We start from the raw sequence: 17,801 nt of genomic DNA, 5'->3' as shown, positions 1-17,801 counted from the left end.
ATACTTGCATGGCCCGGTAACTAAAACAGATCAACTCTCAACATAAGATTTTGTAACCCAATCTGCAATCTCAATCAAAACAGAGGAAAGAGAGAGGGCAGTAAATTGGTAGCAGTGATAGTAGGATTAATAGTAATCATAGCAGATTGTTTCTGTTAACAAAAGCTGTCTGGTTTTGCTAGGAAAGGTCTGTTTGGGGTGGATGATTTCCAGCAGTAGTACAAAGTGTCTCACCTATCTCTGAGACCTTATGTTTATCCTCCAGCAATTAACAGAAAATAGTGTCTTTTTTCTTTCTCAGTATCTAGCAGCTAATGAGGTTTATTGGCAAGAAAGTTCTGTCAAGTAAATCCTTTTAAGCACAGCACTCAGGAGGTGAACTTAGAGGCAGCAACCTTGAAAGGTCTGTAGTGTTTTAGTTTGCAGTATAGCTTGTCATATAAAATATGTCAACTGTCTGCTGATGCGTTCAGCAACCTGACTGAACAGCTGCCAATTTATTCAGAAGCATCATAATTAACGCTGGATATCATTAATGCAGAAGGATGTCTCTGTCCTGTTGCTTGTTAGGTTGCAGCTTGCTGTCAGAGTAAAGTTATTTTCACTTTGCAGTACTGCGCTTTACCTTTTCTCATTGTCTGCTTGCCAGGGGTCCAAATCCTTGGGGTTGGAGGGCTCCCAGGCACTCTTACAAAGACAAATGTGTCCCTTCAGGAACCTTTTTGTGTCTGTTTGCCCTTAAAAGGGAGTTATAAATGACAGGCATTCTTCTTCCATAACTAGCAATCTGCTATAACGTTTAAAAAAGCAAAACTAGAATTGTCATCTGTTTTCCTCCTTACAGCTACATCTGTCTATTTGCACACTTTCATGACTCCTTAAAACAGAGGGACTGAGGACAGGATTTTTGTGGAATCTTTTACCTCGTGATTTTTGAGCTCCCACGAGCTGCCTATCTGTACAGTCATGAATCTGATGGTGTATTGTGGTGTGATCTGGCATGAGGCTCTCTTGTGCTGCTTTGGTCAGCAGCTGCCGCAGCCTGCCCTGCACTGCTTGGGGAAGGAACAGTGTGGGAGGGGTTTTAATTAATTAAAATTAAAATGCTGCTCTGCCCTTTCGAGTTCATCTGCCATTCATAGCGTTGCCAGGCCCCTCCTGGCCACTTAGTACAAGCTACACTACAAACAGGAGAGAGAGTATGGCTTAAAAATTGCACAGTGTAAATTATCCATTATCTCTCAAACATCCAGGCACTGCTTTTTATTAGCATCTGGAGGGAAAAAACCAAACCAAAGTGGCTAACTAGGCTAGATAGCAAAGTAAAAATAATTGCAGTCTGGATCTGAAAACGCAAATTCCTTGTTTTCAGACAGAACCATTAATGCAATCCTTGCCCACCTCACTGAAGTGTTGGGAAGATGCTCTGCAATAGATTTTTGTCAAGATCTTGTGTATTCTCCATTTCTCTGGTCCCACTGAACTCAGTCTCTGCAGCCGTTCAGTACTTCGTCTTTCTCTGGACAGGCCCTCCTTTGGTCTCTGTGGGAAGACAGAGCTGCAGGGCTTGGCCTGATGTCTGACGACAGGAGGAATGTCCTTAATACCTGACAGAACTCATGTTAATGTCCATCCGTCTTAGCAGTCTCTGAGGCAGTTGAATGGGTCGTGAAGTACGAGCCTGTCCACACTGAAGACTCTTTGCCAAGGCAGCTAAAGCTGTGGCATTATTTACAACCCCCAAATTCATTGTAAAACAGTGGAAATATGGAGTCTAAAACTAACAGTATTTTAAAATATGATTCCTGATTATCACAGTACACCAGTATATTCCAAGTGTCCTGCAGCTTCTTTTCTGATTCTTTGTTGGACGCATCTTGCCAGGAGTCAGTTGTTGTATTTTCTCTGAACATGAATTCCACCTTTGTAACCTTTCTCAGGGAGCTTCACAGCACCGTGGAGCAGCATGTTGCAGTCGAGTGAGCAGTATTGTCTGGCCTGGGAATCCAAGTACTTGATGGAGCTTGGCAACGCCTTAGATTCCCTGCTGAATGGTTTTGTGAACATGATGGCTCAAGAAGCCCTAAAATTCACTGTCTTGTCAGGTAAGAACCTAAATCGTCTCAGCTCTGCTTGAGTGGCTCCTGTGCAGTTTCACTGTTGGTGTCTGTTCAGAGGAGCTTTCCTAAAAAAGGAAGATTTCTGAGAAGGCATCTCCCTTGGCAGTATTGGCATGGCCCTGCAGAACTGGCCTGAGAACCTTCTCTGCCACACCTGTAATTTAGATTTGCTTTCCTAGATTGCTGTGCCTCTGTGTCATCGCCTCATTCTTTTAAAATTACAGCTGGAAACACCTTCCTTCACGCGTGACTGCGTTTATTTCGCTATGTTATTACACTGTGTTTTACTTCTTTACATAAACCTTTCAAACATGCAGGTTACATTCATGTATAGCGTCTGTTTGCCTCCGTATCAGAACATCAGATTCTTTCTTATCTTTAGTCTAGAAAAACATTTCTCAGATCAGCTCTTGAGAAAGAAGAACTGGAAATGACAAAAGGTCCCAGGTTTAGCTTTTAACTTCAGTGAACCGTCCTGCTTTTGATGTTTCCTAAGAGCGGCCAAGATTTGTGACTATGCCGTGCTGTTTGCTTTGTGTGTTGCAGGTATTGTGACGGCCTTGACTTGGCCAGCTTCGCTCTTGACTGCGGCCAGTGTCATTGACAACCCCTGGGGAGTGTGTCTCCATCGGTCTGCTGAAGTAGGCAAACACCTAGCACATATCCTGCTCAGTCGACAGCAGGTAATTGGCTAGAAATTATCCAGGAATAATGTCTGGAAGGGATTTGGCCCACAAAGGTTAAGTTTTATAGTTATGCTAGTTAACTATCAAGTGGTGTCTTTCCAGGCAGAAGAAAATGAATAATATACTGAAAAATTAAAAAAAAAAGATGCATGAAGGTGACCAGCATCAATCTGATTCACTGAGGAAAAATAGGAAGTCCCAAGAGAATCAGAAAATTCCTGCTAAGATTTGTTCCATTTAACCTAAAGCTTTTCTAAATGAAGAAGAAGAGATCCAGGTCACGAAGGATAAGTGGCTTGACCATGTCACAGCCAGGCCAACTTGCCTAGTGGAAATCTGAGAACAGAGAATACTGAGTGTTAAAAATATTCATTGATAATTACGAGGCACTAGCAAAACAACGTAAGAGAAGACTATGCAGCAGTAGAGGCACTGTGAGCCACATTTTTGCCTGCAGAGAAGTGGAATGGGCTGGTACCTGAAAGAAGTGACAGAAGTTGTTAAGCCTCCCTGAGAAGGCTTGCAAAAGACACTTCTGCTCCCTAAAAGCCTGCCATTATTTGCTGGGCTAGCACTGGAGGGACGCTGTTTTCTGCTGGCCACATGTTCGTCTCGCAGGCATGCTAGTCCTGTATCTATTATAGAAGAGCCCTACAGGAGCCATGGCCCCAGAGCTGCATGTCATAAATAACAATGTGAAACAACAGAGTAGAAACAAACTTGATTTCTCATAAAAATACAGTCCCAGGAAAGGCAATAAACTTTATTTTGTACAAGCCCTTTGTTTTGCTTGGGGGCATTTGTTACTGCCTTTTAAGCATTCGCTATTGTAAAAATACACATTCCAATGTGCTGGAGCGTCTAAAACTAGTTAGCGTGATGTCTGGGGAGTCCATCGCACACCTGCTCCCTCGTTAATACAAAGACCATTTTTCATTGTTGTTGAGATTAGGCTCCCTTTGATCTTATAGAAAATCTTATTAGGCTATTCAAAATAAAAGCTTACCCCACGTCATTTTTTATAACAGCCACACAGTGCTGCTGCCGTTCAGTCTTAAGTCTAGAAGTGGTCAATATTTTTGTATTACAGGTTCTTTTTCTGTTTATTGAAACATTTCTACGAAAATTTTGCTCTTTGCATTAGGCTTTAATTTGGAAATTTCAAAACAATGACCACATCTGGTTTGTTTCTGTTTGAAATATCTGCTTTGTTGAAACTTCCGATAATTAGAATCTTTCAGCTGATTTTCTGAATATCCAAAAATACTAAATACTCAGATATGCGGAATTCTCAATATTGAACTGTGCATAACTTTGAGGATACATAATCCCTTTGAAATCAACCAAATTGCTCAAATGTTTAAAAGATCGTGCAGAAGCATTGCCTATCAGGGTTTGGGGGATCTTATGGCCAATCTTTTTTAGGTCTAGAACAGTATTTGATGCCATTTTCTCCTTTCCTTTTTACTTAGGGCAAGCGACCTGTCACACTGATTGGCTTCAGTCTGGGTGCAAGAGTCATTTACTTCTGCCTGCAGGAGATGGCTCAAGAGAAAGGTAACGTTCACCTTCTAACCTTTTTCTCCTTTATTTTCCTTACTGCTGGTAGAGAAGTTTTTCTTGCAAGAGGAAAAGTTTTTCTGGAACAGAGCTTGGGTCTTTTAGGATAGGGCAGAAACCTAAAAAAAAGGTTTTGAAACTCATTTTGGAGCTGCATTCTTCTGTTATTTCAGTCAGTTCAGTGGATTAAATCTGCTGTCTTTACTCGAGGTGCTCCAGTGTGTCAGTTTGGTCTCCAGTCTGTAAACAACAACTTGACATTTTGTGACATTCGACTGCTAGATCGGTCTGTGAGCTGCCCACGCGCCACTATGATCTTGGCAGAGGATGCTTTGCCTTTATTGGAAGCTCTCTGAAGCTATTGTATCTGATTCCCTGAGTCCTCCATTCCATTTAAGTCACTGAAATGCCACTGTCATCTGCTATTTTCATGGTAATTTTTCCCCAAAGTCAAGTATAAAACCATCTGTCAATTTATTACCCGTTGTGGTTTTGTTTATTAATAGATTCTATTTTTAATTTAGAAAAAGAATAAAATCATTATAATCAGTTGATGTAAACTGCATCTTGGAGTTGAGTCAGTAGTGAGTGTGTGCGTGCAGCCTGCCTTCCCCCCTACGTAGCTAATTTATTTCATTAACCGTTTAGCCTCACAGAGAGTCACTAATAAATAAGGAGCTTTATAAAGGAAAATGTTCAATAAAGCCCAAGAAGGTGGGAATAGAGTCAAGCGAGGACAGAGAAGGTCAGCAATTTTTCTGTTGACAGCTGTGTCACTTCTGGTTTAAGATGGAAGTCCTCAAATGCAGGAATTCTGTTCTCAAAACAAATCTAATCAAATCCAGAATTATTCTAATGGAGTTACACTGAAGCCAGAACCCAGATCCTAATCTGGCCCTAGATGTACTCTTTTTGTGTCCTAGGCATGCCAGGGGCTGAGATATTTTCAGGCTTTTATTTAATGGTCTGCAGCCTCTCGCTGGAATAACATGGGACCGTAGCTAAGTAATACGTGAAAGGAAATCATTAGGGGTCTTTAAGGTTGGCTGCCATTCTAAAGAAATCTAAGCATCGTAATTATGTATCATAGCAGCTCCCCACTGTACACTAATTTTTTAGTTCCTTAATTGAATTATGAAAGCTGAGCTGTTTGTGAGATGAAAAGCAGCATGTTTAGCGCAGATTGCCAAGGCGTTCTTCACATGCACATTCCAGCGCAAGCCGCAGAAGGAGTGGAGCTGGGACCTGGGACATCTGAGACTGATTTGGGTTTGGACTTGGATGTCTCACACAAAAGAAATACAAGGCTTAGTCGTGCAGGCCTTTTGTATCCAGATGGCAGTGGCATTTCTGAGGACAAATAACTAATCATGGATTATCCAGTGAAACACCATGGCAGAAACTCAAATTCTGTTAAAAGAAAATACTCTTCTGCAAAGCGATTAAATAACCTTTGGGATACTTCATCACAAATGACTTTGGAAGCCAGAGCTTAGTAGGTTTCCAGAATGACATTAGAGCAGAAGATGTAGTAATGACCCGTCAGAGACAAGTTACTACATGGGAACATCATTGGTCTGATTTCTTCATCACAATTCCCATGCATTTTAGTAAATAAGTGTAAACTAATGAAAATTGATAATGGCCCGAACCTGGATCTCAAAGCCAAACTGTGCTCGATAGGAGTGAGGTACCACACGCTCTCTATTTGTCTAATACTGATCACAGTCTCCTACAGAATCGCGTGTGTGACCAGTATCACCGCTGGGTTACCATCTCTGCTGTGGCGAGGTGTCAGGAATACTGCTGCCAAACTCTGCCATGAAACACTGCCCTTGGCACTGGATCTCTACAATGCCCAGAGAGAGCTAAATTCCACCCCTATTCTCTTTTCAGTGAGGACTAACATGATGAGACGCTTTCCTCTTTGCCCAGTGAGCTGTACCCTAAAGGCACAGCAAAGCCCAGCTCCCCAGGGCTGGGTATAGCCTCCGCCTCCGCTTGTACCTTCCGCACCTTTTCTGGCTAAATCATCTTACCAGTTTTTAATTTTTGTTCATCAGTAACTTTTTTCTTTTAATTTTCCTGCTGTGCAGACTTTTTTATTCTTTATCATATAAAAGATTTGCAAACTGTGAAATAATTTAATTTATCTAGAGCGTCAGCAACTATGTAGGCCAGTGATCTGTTCTCAGGTTTCCGTCCCCCTCTGTCAGCATGTGAAGAAAATGACTATTTTTCAGCAAAGGCTGAACGTTTTTGTTCTGAGCAAGAAATAAACTGTACAAAGGACTGGAGAAACAAAAGCTTCCAATACCTTGCCCAAATGTTCGGGATCCTGATGAATTAGCTGTTTGTTTATTCAGTTGGCTCACACTGTGACCATGGAATTTAGTACCTTGGTTGGAACGAGCTCCCCATTCGCAACGCTCTGGGTTTCTTTTTCATTGCCCATGATTATGGGAACAGGACTTTATTGCTTACAGATTACGCTAACAAAATTGAATTGCTCTTTGCTGTTCTCTTGATTGGTGCAAAATTTGCTTTGCAATAAGAAATAATACCACGAGAGCTCTTTTGGGTTGTTTTCAGGCACTGGGATTTACACTGCAGAGAATGATGCAGGCACGGCAGGCAGCTCCGAGTCTTTTACTGCTATTAGGGAAAGGAAACCAATTGATTTACATTTTAAAAGTCTAGCCAGGCAGCACCTCTCCATCATAACTCGATGTGGTATGCAGTCATTCTCACTTTCACCTCCACATAAACTTCAGCATATTATTTAACAACTGCAAACACCAGCCTGAGAAGGGTTTAGCTGACATCCTGCGAATGCTGGTCTCCCACGGGTGGAGAGCATGGATTTGGCATGCTATGCCCATGAGTCTCCAAAGACGTGCACTGCTGTGAATTTCATTTAACTGCTATGGCATCAGGTGCTTGATCTCTCTTTACAAAGAAGATTTATGAACATATATTAATATTGTTCAAGAGTTTAGGAAAGCAGCAAAGCTACCCGATACTTCTTATTCAATCATTATTTCTACTGAAATTTCCCAGCTGCAGCTGTCTGATAAGAGAGGAAGATTTATTATGCTTAAAAGTCAACATTCCTTTTCAGCAAATCATGCCCTGGGCATTCAGGTTAAAGTACCCTTCAAGAAAATCAAACCAGTTTGATAGATTATCACTTTGTGTTGGCAAATGCCTTCATTGTTGCTAGTTCCCAATCAATATTAAGAATTTGGGTGTTTTCTGTTGCCTGTACAGGTCATGTTTTTTATGAGCTCGGCTCTAAGGACTGGTTGTGGGAAGAGTTTATTGTGCTTAATGTATGACAACATTTGCTCACTATATGGAACGCCAGTCCCTTGCACGTGTTTCAAAGCGTAATAGTTCAGCTCTGTGCAAACCCAGATCAATACATCCGTGGAAAGAACTTTCCTCAGGTTTGCTGCTTGAACTGCATCTTTCTGGACAGAGGCCAGGCCGCTTCTCCCTCTTAGATATTTTTTGATGCATCTTCTAAATCTGAGCGTTTCTGCTTTCATCTTAATAGACTCTCAAGGGATCATCGAAGATGTGGTCTTACTGGGAGCTCCAGTGGAAGGAGAAGCCAAGTACTGGAAAGCTATCACAAAAGTGGTGTCGGGCAGGATCATCAATGGTTATTGCAGGTCTGTACGTGCTGAGTCCTCTGCTTCATTATCCTAGTGGCACTTTGGAATGATTTTCTACATTTATCCCTTCTGAACATTTTGTAAGTGAATATTTGTTCAGCTGGTGGGTACGTTCATTCAGTAGCACCAGAGCCAGCAGTTGCCAGAGCCTCTTCCCTCCGGAGGTCTCTCCCTCAGATTAATTGGAGATGACAGTCTTCAGGAGGCAGTTGAAGGCTGCTCTGTCTCCAGCTCCCGGCTGTTTGCGATGCATAGTTACACTGGGAGCCTGAGGTGCTCCATATGTAGGTCCTGTTCATGCAGTGGCAGTGTTATAACACCCTGGCAGCTTAAAGCTTGGTCAGTGTGTTTGTGTGCATAACTTGACATATTCTAAGGCCCCTCTAAATGTCAGCTTTATGTAAAAGACTATAAATACAGCCATTAAGTTCACTGATGGTTAAAGAATGTGAATTAAAGTTTATCAGAGCTTCAAGATGCAATTCACTAGGGGCTGCTTATGGGGAACAAGATGTGAAAATTGCAATGGAAGGGAAGGAGCTCAAGCAAATTGAAGATTTTTTTTTATATCTACTCAGTTCCTGGTATATCTACTCAGTATTTCCACTCAGTTTCTGGTGAAGAAAGTCCACACAAACAAGGTATTTTACTTACAAAGGAGGTATAGCTAGGATAGCTGTAGCAGGTTTACTAAGGATGTGAAAGAATAGAATATCTTGAAACCAAATATCAGCCTTTCAAAACTGCTCAGACAACTGCTATGCAGAGTTGTGAGAGCGGCTGGGTGAGAACAGGGAGATTCAGAGGCACAAAACAGCTGAAGCAATCTTATAAAAGCTGTTAAGAATTCAAGTGACAGTATCAAACCTAATGACTGTGTATTGGAAGATAATTGTGACAAGAACACTGCTTACCAGCACAATTAGAAGAGGGGAAATTAAAACCAAGGAATGAAGCACGGAAGACTAAGAGCATGGGAAAATAAATTGAGAAATAACCAGGCAAGAAGATTAGCAAAGAACGTGTAACTGCAAGTCAAGACAGCTTATAAAGCCGTGACCCCTCAGGTCAAGGACAGTTGAAAAAGCTGTTGGTACTTTCCATACACATACATATGTATGCCTACATACGTACGTATGAGATGAGGAAGAATTGTATTACTATGCATCTAACATAGTCCATTAATTTACAAAGAAGAACTAAATAAAAGAATTAAAAGCATTCAAGATTAAAAAGCAATAAATTATTAACCCCATCTGTCTGTCAGGCTGAAAATTGTTGCTTTTGCCCTTTTTGGATCTCAGGAGGTTTTACGGATGCCGGATATGCACACCAGTTACAGTATTTCTTCATGTGACATAAAGAGAAAGCAATTGCTGCCTCCTTGGGAGTGCTTCTGTGTTCCTCCAAGAAGCCATAAATAGCAATTGTTGTATATAACTGAATTTGCCCCGGCAAATATCATTCCTCCCTGTGTTATACAAAAATCAATCTCACTGCAAAAAGCTTAGTGTATTCATTTCCTCTAATATAAAAAAAAAAAAAAGATCTTGTTATAGTTTCAAAGTCTGCATTTGCTGTTAGAATAAAATAGTATGTGTGTTTGTACCTCTGTGTGTGCAGTAATTTGGTTAGGTTCTGCTTTGGCAAGCCCATGTCTTGAACGTTGAATGAAAAATGATGTAGAAATTGTAGCTTGTTGCTCACTAATAGGAAGAAGCAGGTGAGGAGACTGTCGGGAAATATTCCACTATGCAGGTTCTCTACTTTGCCTTCAGATGCTGAATTTGAGGGTTACTCACTTAGCATGAGGGGCAGCTAGAGGAGGTAACTGAGGGAGAGAGAGAATGTATGTGAGGATATTAGATATGAGAGAAGGATTATACAAACATTTTGTGGTAAGACCCCACCTGATTCTGATTTCTTTGGTCTCTGGCTGTACAAATTCTGGCCTTGTTCTGTCACTTTAGGAGTAGCTCTATTTAGGTCAGATGAATTACACTGAGTAAAACTTCTGCAAGATCAGATTTGGCCCCAATTTGCTGAGCTTCAGTCTGCTGTAGCTTGTCTCCTTCGGCTTTGAAGTCTGAAAGGACATGGAGAGTGAAAGCCAGCTGTCAGAGCTGTCCCGTCTGATTTCACAGCAGGGTTACAAATTCCTACTGGGAAAACTTTACCAAATTAGTTAGACTTGCTCAGCTGTTCGAAGAACCCATGCCTGAGTAGCACAGATGCATCACAAAGATTTTTCAGGGCTCTGTGTGGACTTACAACTTCTAGTATAGATCATTTTGGAGTGGACAGGAGCAGCCAGAAATGGTGAGCTGTGCAGATGCAGTTCACCTGCTGCCATCACAGAGTAGAAATACCACTTGCATCCAACTTAAATCTATTCTACAGAGTGTAATGGTGTTTAGGTGCCCGGGGTTTTATGCTGTTGCTCAGCGCAGGAAAAGAGGTTATGTATTTCCAAAGGACGCCTCCCCTTCTCTCATCATGCTATAGTCTACCCTGAAACTGTCACAGTGACTTATGGCGATACTTTACAGTGGGAACAAAGTCTTCCGAGTTTTGGCATTGAAACCATGTATTTATACAGTACCTATAAATCAGGAGCACTCCACGGAGCTTCACAGTCGATATTTATGTCAGCAACATTGGTATTGTAGGCCTCATCACGTTTACAGCTGTCTACAGGCTGGAGAACTTCTACCTATTAGTACATTAAAAAGATCAAATATGTGAATGTACTGCAATCTCTAAGCAAATACAGAAATAAATAGAAGGGTCACATTCCTAAACCCACTGCATATAATGAGACCACACCTGTGAATCAGGATTCAGTTCAGACTTGCACTATTGTGTCCGAGGAACCTGCCCTGAATTCGGCAACTGCTCCGATTCCTACATCAGACAAAGCTGCAGCAGGTCTTGGTCCAGACATCACTGTGCTTCCCAGCCCTTCTACTCTCCTTGTGGTCTGAGTAGTCACATATTGCATTGGTTTGGCAACAGTATTTACTCACGCTGTTCTTCTGCTCTGCTCCTAGGGGAGACTGGCTGCTGGGGTTTGTATACCGAACCTCTTCTGTCCAGATCAACGTTGCAGGCCTCCAGCCAGTCGACTTGGATGACAGGAGGATGGTAAACATGGACCTTTCATCTGTAGTAAGTAGTATTTCTAATATTCTTAGTTTTTCCATCCATCGTTTGCTTGCAGCACTGTAACCTCACACTTATTGATTAGGGGAAGACGGGATACTGAAGAGAGCACCTCTATGTACATTGTCCCTCATTCCTTTCTTTGAGATCACTCTCATCTCAGACTTCAGTATAGATTTTTTTGGCCCAGCCAGTGCTCAGTATTGAGCAAAATAGTGAGAATTTGCCTCTCTTGTTGGATATGTTTGGGGTTTTTTTTTGTTCTGAAATATCTCATACTGTAGACCGAAAATATCATTATTTTCCAAGAATGACCTTGCTGTCTTGCAAGCCCTAGATCAGCAGGTAGGAAGGCTCAGCAGCTGGGAAACGTGGAGCTCAAACACACGACCGCGGAGCAGGTGCAACCCACGATCTTATCTTGGTGGAGCCTTCAACACTGTTCAGGGTCACAGAGGGGCAAAGTCACAGGCCGTGTACCTTGGTCACCTGGGCTGCACTGACGCCACGGTGCAGGAACCGGTTTGTAATTGTAGAAGCTCTGTGATATTGATGGCTGGTTTGCTAGGTCCAGACCTGGCCTGCTGTGTTTCTGGAGTGTAGGTCTCCAGGAAGCAGGAGATGTCTGGTAGACATTTAGTTTCCTCAAAGCTATCTGGTGGCATTAATGATAAGCCGCTATATTATATGCCTAGCAATATTCAACTCAATTACCTTAAACAAACGAATAATATTATTGCCTTGTCTGTACTCATGAGTGAGCTCTTCCACAGAAAATCATCCAGAACTTAGCTTGTGTATTCATATACAGTAATCTTGGACATGCAATCTTGTTTTTCCATATCTAAATGTTTTAACTCATTCTTCACTCTCTGCAAACTGCACTGGAAGATGCTCAGCACACAGCTCCAGATACTTCCATGGTCACTGTTCCTGCTGTGATTCCTCACAAAGGTCCCCACAAGCTGGTAGGGACTGTCAACATTGCTCTGGAGCCAAAGGCACTTTTAAGTGCTTTCAGATTTTTTGGAGCACGAGCCCACTGAGCCTATAAATACCCAACTGTTACCAGCTCACTTCATTCATTATAACTGCGCTATGTACAGCCCTTGCCAGAAAACAGAGGGCTTAGTGCTGTACAGATAAAATAGAGACTTTGCTGAACAAAATATAGGCTTCCCAGAAGGAAGTGGCATAGCAGAGGCTTTTAAACATGGTCCAGCACTGTAGCTCTTCTTACTGGGTCACCTTGGTTAGCATTCCCATGTGCTCCCACATCCATTTTTTCACTGTCCCCGGAGCAGCCATTAGTTGCTTGCGAGCGATGACATCTGTTGCGGGCATGAAAAGAAAAATGGCCAAAGATGTCAAGCAGTGGTGGCACTGGGGTGGCTTTTCCTGTTAGTTCAATCCATGTTTAGTCTCCTCTTTTTGATTTCTCTTCAGAGACCCTCTTTCTGTTGACCTTCTGCTTCCTGAACTGTGAAACCCCCTGGAGTCCTGCAGACTTTATCCTGCCTGGCTCGCAGCAGCCTCTCCATTTTTCCCCCAGAGGAGCAGTATTTACATTTCAGCTAAATGAATAATGGTTGCAGAGCTGCTATCTGCTAATCTTCTATTGTTGTGCATCTGTATCCGTGCTGCATGATGCCAACAGACAGTCCCAGTGCTGTTCTCATTTCAGAAAGAGCTGACACTTTCACTTGCTTAATGTTACGGCAAAGCTTTGGGGGAAAAAAGAGCAACCCCCGCAGGGGGAAAAGCCTATATTAAGTAGGTGTCATTCTCTTGATCCGTTTTCCAGACCATGGAGCTTTATGAAAAGAAATACAGTGCATTCTGATTTTAAAAGTAAAAGGACAAAGAATGGGGAAGGAAGTATTCAGGGGCAATAATTTCTAGAGCGGCAACAAAGCAAAGACGGATTTTGCTGCAGCATCACAGAAATATATACAGAGTGATACTTTCTGTAATGGGGACCAGCTCCATCCTTGCCGATGCCCTTGCTGGAAGTCCCCGCGAGTCTCCTGCCAGGAATAAGAAAGGACAAGCTGTGATAGAAGAATAAAGCATAGATGATGCAAAGGTGCTCGATGTGCAAATATTATGCAGGCAGCCTCAGTATTTTAGGCATCTCCCAGTCCATCCATGATGAAAACTGGACTGGATCCAAAGGGCTTGGTTCTCCTTGCTGTGCCACCATCAGAATCCTGAAACGAGTGGAGGACTAAGAGTCCTCAGTATAAACAGGAGTTCACCTCCAAGGCTTTTATTGCATGTCTCTCTTGATTAGTATGTTTTTTATCTGACTGTCAGTAAAAAGCTGAGAGAAAAAGGTCCTCCCACTCAGCAAATGCAGTTATAAAAGCCTTCCTAATGGTTACAATGGGACTGATTTATTCAGTAGATTTATTTGACAGCACCTGTTACAGAGACCAAGGAAGTAATTGAGCCGTAGTGTATTAGATTGATTGCTGTTTGTTCAAATGGGATATTGTAGATTACATTTTGCATTAACATTTGAATATTGCAGAAACGCTCAGAGTCAGAACATAGGCAGAGCATTTTCACGGAGGCTCATAAGTCAAGAAGGGTGCTTAAGTTTCTCTGGGCGGTTTTACCGCAGCAGAAACCAGGGACGAACTTGCAAGCTTGGGGACAGTAGGAATGCCTGGACGGAAGTCCAGTAGAGAGCATGGATGGATCATGACAAGTATTGCAGAAGTCAGTACTGTTTTCTCGTTAGTCCAATGTGAAAATTGTCCTATAGGCCTTTAGACTATGATTAAGTTCTTCATCAACTTTAAAACTCCTGCCTTTGCCATGCTTTTGATGGCAGCTAAATTCTCCTCTCCTTATTCTTCATCAACACGTCGTTGGGATGGCAGCTGCCTACCTGCTGCTGGTTCTCACAAATTCCTGTAAAGGCAACACGCAGGAGCACCAACTAAGAGTAAACCCCTCCTTATTCAAACACCTGGAATGCCAGAGCTGTGCTCCGTACAGCCAAGAGACTAAAGATACGAGGTACTTTTTAATCTCTAGAGCAATCACTACAGTGGTACCTAGAGACAAAACATGCTGATGCATTTCAGAGCCACGTTCTTCTGCAGCATCTCTGCATGATGGAAAGCAAAACAGCAGAGCTTCTTTCTGGAATAATCTGTATCACACATCAGCACACCTTTGCTTCTTTCCTCTGATATACCTCAAAAGCTTTTTACCTCTTCTCTTCTTTGCTGCTGTAACTAAGCGGTGGGAAAGCTCTCTTTATGATAATGATTAAAACCCAAGAATAACTGCTCTCTCTTTCCAAAAGCTCTCTCAGACGAGGGGCCTAGTATTCCCATTATGAGGGAAGGCAAACAGATTCAAGGCAGTCTGGCCTTCAGCTAGGCAGGTACACAGCATACATAAATACCAGAAGCTGGTGAAAAGTCTAAATTTTGTGAAATCCAACTGATTTGGCACTTCTGTGAGTCAGGCTTTTTTCCTAAAAAGTATTAAACTGTGAGGTTTTTTCCCCAGTATTCCCAAGACTTGCAGCAAACAATTAGTTGTGGTTACGAAATATGGATTAAGAACCCTGGGGAGTTCAAAAAGGCAAAAAGTCGCCTGTGTCTCATGACACCTTTGTTTCACTTGTCTCAAATGAGCAGTGCCACCTCCCATGGTGACAGGCATTAACAGGATTGGAAGAGCAACAGCCAGGAGCAGAACTCGGCATCAGGCAGCGGCTTGAAGGAGCCTGGGGAGCCTTCTCTCACTTCTGGGGGACATGCAAGTCTCTGGGGAAACAAGTCTATTTGTCTGCTGGGCTATAAGGTCACAGGGATGATTTCTTCCTCTTTGTATGTCCCTGCAACCCTGGAGTTGTCAGCGGCTTAGTTTTCTGTGATCCTTCTTGCTGTTGATTTGGGAGCTCTGAAAATTGCACATTAAATACATAGTAAATACATTGTTCCCTTTGGGATCCAAGCAGAGGGTGGTGGCGATGACAGTATGTTAGAATAGAGGAAGAAACCGAAAAAGCTTTTCCAAACAAAGTGCAAATGGAGCTATTAATGACTTGCAGTTTGTTTTTGCGTTGCGGCAGACGAGCTCAAAGGCTGGTGTCCCTCCTTGCTTCAACACAGATGTATTGCTTGATCCTGATGCACTCTTTGAAAGGCTGGGGATATTCAGCTGCTTTTAAAAGGCAGAGAGAACCATTTTATAGCGCTCCTTGAGCCTTTATTTTGTAAGTCTGGTGCCAAAATTGACATACGCAGTGCCACTCAGAAGCAGCATGGTGCAGTAACAGTGTGGCCTTTTTGCAGATTTATAGAAGTAATTTTCCCATTTCCTCCGTTGTGTCTGGAACACGTGTGTATCGTTGCACCATGGGTTTCTACATCATCTGTTTGAGTGCATACAGTGTTCGGACACCCCGACGACCCTGGGCAAAGCTGAATTTCTGGGACTGCACCCCTCTCCTTCAGAAAAGCTGAGTTTTACCAAGTGCCACATTTTAGAAAGATTCCCGGGTAGTTTGTATTTACATCTAATACAACTCAACATATGAAATTTACTATTCCATTTGAGTAACCAGCAAAGTTTTGATATCCCTACATCTTTCTCCCATGGAGCGTAACAATTTGCATCGCTTACCACTTTTTATAGATTTTCTCTTACTCTTTACCCATTAAAGCCCCTCGCATTTGAAAATAGGACTGTTCTTGCAAAGCCAGACATTGCGGACTCCATTCTTGACAGGTTTGTAGCTGTTGGCTTTGCAAGCAGCTGTCCCGATCACGCAGACCTTCCTCGAGCAAAACTGCCAGCAAAAGCAGTGGGAGTTTTTCCTAAGTAGTGTTAATAATGTTTGATTCTGCAAGAGTGGCTACACAAAGCACAGTAAGGTGAATTAAGGATAGAGAATTTAGCATTCTATCTCCTGTCTTATGTTGGAACACAAACGCTAATTCTATATCATTTTTGTGTTCAGATTTGAGCTTCGTTTCTAACTTCTTCAGCTAACACGGAAAGAAAATTCAGTTGTGACATCCAATTAAAAGTGTTAATCGAGGGGAAGACTGACTTAGCTGACACATAGTGTACGTGAGGTTTTCTCCTGTACCAGTTTCAGCTCTTGTGCCTGAGATCTTGCAATTACAGCAGCATGTCTTACTGACACGAGCTGAATGTAGCTGAAACGGCACGAAGCCTCTCACTGCCTGCTGCCCCAGTGACAGTGGGTAAGGTAAGGTCTTAAACCTGCTGCAGATCCCGGTGGGATGGATTCGTAGGAGATCGCATTGCTCAGGAGAGATGGCACATTACTCCATAGCTGTTGAAACTTCCCAAATGCCCAAGAATTCTTGCCCAGGTACATTATTACCATCAAGTCATAAAGGAGAGTAAGGGATGAATAAACTGAGAACAGGTCATTGTCCTCAAAGATGGCTAAAATTCCCTTAATTAACCAAAAGTGATCTTGTTTTGTGGAGTTGAGCTGAGAAGCTGATTTGAAAGCTGCAAAGATGGTAACGTTTCAGCTGCCAGATCTTACGTATTCCCAGAGCAAGATGGGGAGAGGAAGGGTGATCAGTCCCTATCAGTCTTTCACAGGAGTCGTCCTCTGCTGCAGCCACGTCCTGTTATATTATCCTGATTATGGAGACCGAATCTCATCTCAATGTTTTAATCTGAAAAATTCTCCATAATCCTGTCTTGATCAATGTAGCAGATATTTTAGGTCACTAGTGGACTGTTGTAGTTTATAATGTCAGATATCTGGGTCCCCCAAGCTATTTTTAGGAACAGTCCAATTTGATACATCAATCCAATCTTTATTTTGGGGGATCTCTTTTCCTCTGAGACCCAAGAGATTATGTTGAAATTATTCCCCAGCGATAATTATCTGCACAGTTTATGCTGGGCCTTTTAAAACATTCTTTATACCATCTAATTTAAATAATTTCCACTTGGATTAGCACCAAAAAATAAGTATTTGATTATAGCCACCTTAAAAGTGAGTGGCATGTTTTGCAACTTTGATATAGCTGGAAAGACTCTTGAGCATTCAGACACCAACTTAATAGCTAAAGAACTGATTCCACTTCTGGCAGTCGTCAGTGGGAGCATCAGCAAAAAAAAAAAATAGTCAACAGCAGCTCTGCAAACAGTTGAAAAATTCATGCAGGCAGCTGTTGCCTTCAGCCGGCGGGCTGGATGCGCACAGTGCATTGCCTGTGAGCAGAAGGACGTTTGTGAAGGCACCTTTCCCTTGAAACTCTTCCAAGGGCTCTCCTATTAATTCAGAATTTATGAAGCTCCACCTTCCTAATTTCGTCCTGCCCGTCAGCGCTGATGTACAGCTGCTCTCCATCTCACCCCCTTTTTTAGGGCTTCAGACTTCCAACACTTATTTCCTCCATTTACTTCCTGTGTTTTCTTGTTATATTCTGTATTTTACTCCTCTCCATCCTACAGTCTTCATGGAATTGGTGGAGGGAAATTGAGAGGGAAGCTGGCAGAGTTTATCAGCAGTGGATGACTCCAGCAAAAAAAAAAAAAAAAAAAACACGTATACTCTGAATTGTCAACATCAA

General features: G+C 42.3%; 1 protein-coding gene across 1 annotated transcript in view; it reads left to right on the top strand.

Moving 5' to 3' along the window:
- TMCO4 (transmembrane and coiled-coil domains 4) overlaps positions 1-17,801 on the top strand; it is a gene marked incomplete at its 5' end in the record, with an annotated part of 36,354 nt that overhangs the window by 12,650 nt on the left and 5,903 nt on the right. The window contains 5 exons of the mRNA XM_082493424.1: positions 1,941-2,105; positions 2,667-2,803; positions 4,279-4,363; positions 7,926-8,043; positions 11,097-11,214. Of these exons, the coding sequence (XP_082349550.1) occupies positions 1,941-2,105; positions 2,667-2,803; positions 4,279-4,363; positions 7,926-8,043; positions 11,097-11,214 (623 nt within the window). The remainder of the gene's footprint in view (positions 1-1,940; positions 2,106-2,666; positions 2,804-4,278; positions 4,364-7,925; positions 8,044-11,096; positions 11,215-17,801) is intronic.

This window comes from Vanellus vanellus (genome assembly GCF_965231255.1).
Source record: "Vanellus vanellus genome assembly, chromosome: 20".
In the NCBI taxonomy this organism is placed as follows: Eukaryota; Metazoa; Chordata; class Aves; order Charadriiformes; family Charadriidae; genus Vanellus; species Vanellus vanellus.
Note: the sequence above shows the minus strand (reverse complement) of the source record. Positions and strands in the feature narration are given on the sequence as shown.